The 6,866-nt window shown below is 30.6% G+C and overlaps 2 protein-coding genes across 3 annotated transcripts; one reads left to right on the top strand and one right to left on the bottom strand.

Annotated features, from left to right (window-relative positions):
* Positions 1–346: 346 nt before the first annotated feature.
* LOC126925206 (cap-specific mRNA (nucleoside-2'-O-)-methyltransferase 1-like) lies at positions 347–4,423 on the top strand. The gene is made up of 4 exons (XM_050740520.1): positions 347–641; positions 682–770; positions 993–3,207; positions 3,322–4,423. Exons 2-4 carry the CDS (start codon positions 761–763, stop codon positions 3,809–3,811), a joined length of 2,715 nt encoding a protein of 904 aa, XP_050596477.1. The 5' UTR covers positions 347–641; positions 682–760; the 3' UTR covers positions 3,812–4,423.
* LOC126925207 (nudC domain-containing protein 1) lies at positions 4,102–6,843 on the bottom strand. 2 transcript variants are annotated; one of them, XM_050740522.1, is made up of 4 exons: positions 5,923–6,843; positions 4,841–5,819; positions 4,405–4,766; positions 4,102–4,334 (listed from the first exon to the last, which is right to left on the bottom strand). In XM_050740522.1, the coding sequence occupies exons 1-4, from the start codon at positions 6,035–6,037 to the stop codon at positions 4,123–4,125; spliced, it is 1,668 nt and encodes a 555-aa protein (XP_050596479.1). In that variant the 5' UTR covers positions 6,038–6,843; the 3' UTR covers positions 4,102–4,122. The 2 variants fall into 2 exon arrangements, with proteins under 2 accessions (XP_050596479.1, XP_050596480.1); XM_050740523.1 differs by having other exon boundaries at positions 4,841–5,705.
* Positions 6,844–6,866: the final 23 nt, after the last annotated feature.

Genomic DNA, 6,866 nt, shown 5'->3' with positions numbered 1-6,866 from the left:
TACAAGTTTTCCAGTAAGACATTAAAATTTCGGCGAAAGTTTTGGATCGTATGTGTCATTTTGTAGGTACGCTGGCGATAGATGGCGTCGACCGGATGTGGAGCTACGATCGCATTGGCGACACCGGTCGCCATCTTTACTATTCTCAAATTGCGTTCGTCAGACAATTAGTATAATTTACATATTATTATAAACTGTATTATAAATTATTATGAATTATTGTACGTTATATATATTGTTAATGTATATAAATTCTACATTTAGCGAATCGCGAATTCAAGCACTATTCTGCGCTATCAGGTTTATATAGATGGCGCGGCAGTAGTTGCTTAGGGTACGTTGGGGTGCGCTTCGGTCAGTCTGTCTTTGTGACTAGACGTGGAAGGTTGTTTTGTATGTAGTAATGAAAGTGCGGAGTGGTTTTTCAGTCTGATTCATGTATTTTGTATACATGTTTTAACACATTTCTTGGATATTACTTCATCACAGTGTATAAAGTGATCTTTTTATACTTGTGAACTGGTTAATCCTATCGTTAATACTGAATGTTACAAGATACTTGTACGTGAGTGTATTGTTATGCGATTGATGCATAAGCATAACCTCCAAGAACAGGAAAATTTTTTTTTAAATATTTACACGGCAAGAAGGATTGTAAGCCTTTGTTTCCTTATTTATGTCTATTAAAGTATTTTAATAGTAATACTTTAAATATTTAATTATTAACTGTTAGTATACAGTTAGTGAAATAAAAATAAAAATGAAGAGTAGTAAGTAATACCTTTAGCAATATTTATTTATCATTATATCTGAATAGTTTGTCATTCTATAACTGTGGAGCAATGCTTTATCATAATTATTTCATGTCATAAAAGATTTATATTAGTTATAACTTCTTATTATTTATTTTTATAAATCTAACTTAATTTGTATTAAATTCTACTTTTAATCTATCAAATATAGTAATATCATGGTATATTTTAATATTTCAGATTCAGATGAGAGTGATTATGAAAACGGAAGTTTCAAAAGTTACTCACAAGACAACGATGAAAGTGTTGAAACAAAAGAACCTTATTCATCATATTTTGTTTCTTCAAATGATAGCGATGGTAATGAAGATTATTATAATGAAAGTACTAGTGAGAAGGATAGTATAACCACATTCAAATCTCATAATGTTTACCAAGATTTCTCTTATGAACAAGATTCACCTGATGAAGGTTGCAGTAAAAATATGCAGAATCTTGGCTACATACAAGATTTATCAAATTGTAATGGAGAATTGGGAATTAGGACAAAAAGGAAGTCATATGAAGAAGATCCTTATCACCATAGTAAAGGACGAAAGATTCGTAGAAGTTCAAGTAAGTCTGACGAGGAGGATATTGATGAAAAGAGAGTTCACAATACAAAGAAAGAAGTAACAACACAAGAGTCAGAAAATGCTCTTGATAAGGGCAAAAGGATGATGCGAATGATGGGATATAAAGAAGGCTATGGTCTTGGAAAAAATAAACAAGGTCGCTTAGAGCCAGTTCAAGCACCTAAACAGCATGGTCGTAGAGGTCTTGGACATCATGTTCCTGGACTTGAAGCTTCAGGTCTTAAATGGAATCCTGCAGAGGAAGAAATAAAGTGTATAGAAGATATGGAATGGATAATAAATCCAAATCCTAATACACCTACATTAGAAGAAATGCAGCACTGGTTACATCAGGGACCTAAAAAGTTGACCATAGATGATGAAATTGATTTCTGTTGTGAAGATATAGTGAAAAATGTTATCAATGCAAAAACAGTATTTGATCATTTGGATGGCGTTGAAATGCGTCGAGCAAGAACACGTTGTAATCCTTATGAAACAATTCGTGGTGCATTTTTCTTAAATCGTGCTGCTGTTAAAATGGCAAATATAGATAGAGCATGTAATTTTATGTTTACTAAACCAGAAGGTTTGGGGGACAATGAGCTGCTATACTTTGCAGATGTTTGTGCTGGACCAGGTGGTTTTAGTGAATATGTTCTATGGCGAAAGAAATGGCGTGCTAAAGGATTTGGTCTTACTTTAAAGAATGAAAATGATTTCAAATTAGCAGATTTTTATGCGGGTCCTTGTGAAACATTTCATCCATATTATGGACCAAAAGAAAATGGTGATGTTTTTGACCCAGATAATCAAGAGGCATTTACAAATCTTATAATGCACCATACCCGTGGCAAAGGAGTACATTTTATGATGTCTGATGGAGGATTTTCTGTAGAGGGGCAAGAAAACATACAGGAAATTCTTTCAAAACAATTGTATCTTTGTCAATGTTTAATGGCATTGATGATTGTAAGAGAGGGTGGTCATTTTGTGACAAAATTATTTGACCTTTTTACACCCTTTAGTGCTGGTTTAGTTTACATAATGTATCGTTGCTTTGAAGAAGTTTGTATTTTTAAACCAAATTCTTCTAGACCAGCAAATTCAGAACGTTACTTAATATGTAAAACGAAACGGGCTGAGACACAAGATGTTATTGAATATTTAAAGTATGTTAATCGTCTGCTTTTAAAGGGTGGTGAAAATGATGATGTTTTACAGCTAGTATCATATAAGGAATTAAAAAAAGAAAAACAATTTGTTCAATATCTACGTGCTTCTAACGAAGATTTGGGCAGAAAACAAATAATAGGCCTGTGTAAAATTGCCGCATTTTGCGAGGACAACACCCTTGTTGAGACAAAACAAGCTGATATGCGCAAACAATGTTTAGAATATTGGAAACTTCCTGATGAAACTAGGACCATCCCAAGACAAATGAAGCCAAAAGATAAATTGAATACTCTTTTAAATGATACTTCATTCCTTACTATTAATCCAGCACAATTGATGGAATTTAACATTGAAAATGCGTTATTATCACCATATGACTGGTTTTGTATGCCATGTGGTACAAAGCCAAGGCCTGATGATGATAAGAAGAATGCTACATTTTATATGGGCATGGGAAGGAGTAACGTATATCGATATATAAAGAATTCTTGGGTTCTAGTCGATGACATTACCATAGAACTACCACCAAATACACTTGTATATGCAGAAGTTGTGTATGAAATGACTAAGGAATTTAGACATCAGCAAAAAGTACTTGCATTGCATATTATAGATGCATTCTACTTAGGAGGAGAGGACATCAGTAAAAAATATTTGAGGAGTAGGTAAGTAACTGAATCTTATTAAATTCAATAATAAATTTATAGTTTTTCAGTAATGAAATATTTTTTGAAGGAGTACTTTTATGTAATACTAATGTATGACTTTTTTTTTTAAAGGAATGAGGATATGAAGTTGTTCTGTGAAGCTTTGTGGAAACCAGCAGGAAATAATTATGCTCGAATACGTGCCAAAGAACTATTTCCAGTTGGTTCATATATATGCGAAAAGTTGCGAGTAACACAACGTAAAATGAAAAATAATTGCGATGCCTTAGTATACGAACTTCCAGAAGAGACTTTAGATGTTAATGGTTATAACGACAAATTGTATTTCATACCACACAGTGTAATATTTTTAAGAAGTACCGTAAATCCTTGGAATCGGTATGTTAGTAAAACACGTTCCATGACATATGTCTTTAATTGCAAAACAAACGAGAAGATATTCGACATTCATAGACCATGTTCAGCAGAAGCAAATTTCATTGAATCTTTCAAAAATCGCCTTATTTGGCATTGGCCTAATGATTCATCACTTACTATGGACAGATTTGCAAAATTTATTAAAGATAAGTGTCCTGTATATAATACAAGCTTAAAATATTAAAACTACAGAATGTACATATATTGAAACATGACTTGAGCCACATAGAAGTCAAACAGATTAATTCCGTTAAGTTGACTGTTATTTCAAATATGAAATACTTATAATATATTTTAGTATTTAGTATTATATTTCTATATAAATAGAGGTAATTTCAGAAAATATAATTAATCAGTTTGTCTTCTGGGCGGCTCAATTGCAATACTATTTGGTATGAAATATACTTTTACAAATGATATGCAGTATTGTATATAATGAATGAATGGTTATAGGAATGAATGATGACATTAAACTGTACTATATGATTGTATAATTTATTTTATAATTATGTTATACATATTTAGTCGATACAATTTGTTTTTAGTTAGAATGATCAGATACCTATTTGTGGCAGCTGCTCCCATAATAGGATAAGTTTCAATACCTAAGTCTACAATCCATTGCTTCCCAACTTCAATATTTGATTCAGGTTTTTTATAAAGAAATATATATCTTATGTGCTCAAGTATAGCTACATATGAACCATCTAAAACATATAATAAGTTGAAGTACTGTGTGTAAATAATTTGTATTTATAGTTTAATTAAATACTTTACCAGCAGGTGAAAGACAAAACTTTTTGTTACTTTTACTTGCTTCAACGTAACCAAAACCAGGAAAGGTGTAGTGATGCTTTATATTCCATTCCATATCATTTATTTGGTTAGTTATCCATAAGCAACCGTCGTTGTCGTGCCTTAAACATATTGCTTGTCCAGATTTTGTTTTGTACGTATACAAGACATGATTGTTTAGTCCAAGCATAGCTAAATGAGTATTTTCCTGTGTAATAAGGTCAATTCTTTGTAGAAGATTATCTTTTCTTTCAAGGTCACATTCTTCAAGTTGTTCAGCATTGAATCCCAAACAAGGTTGACCTTGTTTGTTATCTATTTGATCCGCACACAGATGTGCTAACCTAAACAAGAAATAAAAAGACATTAAAGTACAAATAATATAACAGAATTTTTATTATTATTTCAAGTAATGTACCTAAAATGGATTTCAGTAGCCAAAGTTTCATTAGGCAAACATTCTCCACCAATATCACCTTTAATTAGTTCATTCCACATCAAACCACTTTCATGTTTATACAGTTCAAGTTTAAATGTATCCTGTTCATATCTCCATGTTGTTAAATTTTCGTCTAATCTGTATTGGCATTGCCCTTCAATTAGTATGTTATTATTCACTGTTACCGATAATTCCAAAGGCGTTACATTTACTTTAACTTTATCATGATGATGTTTATCTATTGTAAGCCAAACTGTTATGGAATCCTCATCCTGAGACCAACAATATTTTGGGATCTTTAGTTCTCCAGTTTTTTCTATATCTTTCCTACTATTAGTAAATTGTTTTGTTTTTGGACATTCAAATGTTATATAATCTTGGCAAATAGAATGCAAGTATTTTCCGCATTCTTCTATATATACATATTCAACAGCACCATTTACTTTTAAAGCTTTTTTATCAGTTAGCTCAAAGTATTCAGCTTCACTTCCTACATTTCTCCAAATATACGTTAGCAGTAATAGTCTTGTAAATTTTTTTTCGCCTGTACTTCTAATATCACACATTACGACCATAACAGTGCTTATAGTATTCACATATTGTACATCTAATATAATTCCAGGCTCTGCATCATTTAGTATAAAAGATTTAATATGTTCCTGTGCATCTGTTACTAATAATGTTAAACAGTCTCCACCATCAGAGATTACAATAATATTGTTACTAGTAAATCCAATTGATGGATTATATAGAAAATTCTGTATCTTTTCGTTGAAGCTATGGATTGTATATACTTGTTGTAAATTGCCATCCTTTTTAAGATGCCACACAACCCAATCTTTATCTATAAACCAAACTGATGTATCATATGGATTTTTGAATAAATGGTTATGAAATGCAAACAATCGAGTTTCTAAAAGGGAATCACGATTGGTTGTTAACTCTAACCTAAGTATATCTGTAATTATAAGTAACAATGTATAAGTTAAGATGATAATGTATTCTACCAAAAACAATAAAATAGTAAAAATTAATAATGTATTTTGTTCATTAATCCTTACCTGTTTTCAAATTTATTTCACTGTCTATTGGTACTTCATCAGAACAAAATTGATATTTCTCAAATTTTAGATTTGTTAAATTTCTATCAGGACATAATTCAACAACTTTCGTCATTTTCCGCTGTTTTTTCTTCAAACGTTACTTAGAAATAAAGAAACGTAATTATCTTTAAAACCAAAATTTATAACCTTAATATGTAATTTGTCCCCGATAGTTTGGATAATATTTTTTAGTACACTTAATCGTACTTATTTCTTCTTCTACTTTATTTTACAATATTAATAATATACATACAGCATTGATTTTCTCTATTTCAATTAAGTTTCCGTACAACAACACATTGTCAGATTCAATCACTAATTGCTATACTAGCAATCGATATAACTTTATAATCGATATATGTACTTATAGAACGTGATAATATTGAAAATAGCAGTTCGTTATAAAATTTAAGAAAGCAAGAATGAAGTGAGATATAATATCAGACGAATCTTGAATAAAATTGTAGAAGTATTAGATACATACTAATTTTATATGTGTTTTACGTTATTTTGACAATAGTGAACAACGTTTTTAGTACAGTGAAATGAAGATAAGTTACATTTTTTCCTGATATTAAAGTGTATACATACATAAGTAAGTACTACAAAGGTGATGTTTGTAGGAAATATTACGTAAAAGTAAAAACATATCAGAAATAATTTTTATTGTTTCCTTTTTTTCAATAAACGCATCAACTTTTCACGGACTTCTTTAATCGATATCTATCAACATATACTATGAAAAAACAACGAAAATGTTACCTTGCTGGTGTCAACCTATATTAACGTCCAAACAGTAAGTATTACATATTTTTAAAATAAATTATAGATTCTTGCATTCGCGAACGTAGAAACTATCATGAAATGTTTAATGAACATCGTTATTGTATGTATGAACATTT

Source organism: Bombus affinis, chromosome 15 (genome assembly GCF_024516045.1).
Source record: "Bombus affinis isolate iyBomAffi1 chromosome 15, iyBomAffi1.2, whole genome shotgun sequence".
Lineage (NCBI taxonomy): Eukaryota > Metazoa > Arthropoda > Insecta > Hymenoptera > Apidae > Bombus > Bombus affinis.
The sequence above is the reverse complement of the archived record's forward strand: the minus strand, read 5'-3'. Positions and strand labels throughout refer to the sequence as shown.

Excerpts from the sequence above, each read along its gene's own strand:
- LOC126925207 (XM_050740522.1), bottom strand. The coding sequence starts at position 6,037 with ATGACGAAAGTTGTTGAATTATGTCCTGATAGAAATTTAACAAATCTA. Across the intron at positions 5,820-5,922 it reads TGAAATAAATTTGAAAACAG|ATATACTTAGGTTAGAGTTA; the intron begins GTAAGGATTAAT and ends TTATAATTACAG. Across the intron at positions 4,767-4,840 it reads GCTACTGAAATCCATTTTAG|GTTAGCACATCTGTGTGCGG; the intron begins GTACATTACTTG and ends TTTCTTGTTTAG.
- LOC126925206 (XM_050740520.1), top strand. Across the intron at positions 3,208-3,321 it reads AAAAAATATTTGAGGAGTAG|GAATGAGGATATGAAGTTGT; the intron begins GTAAGTAACTGA and ends TTTTTTTTAAAG.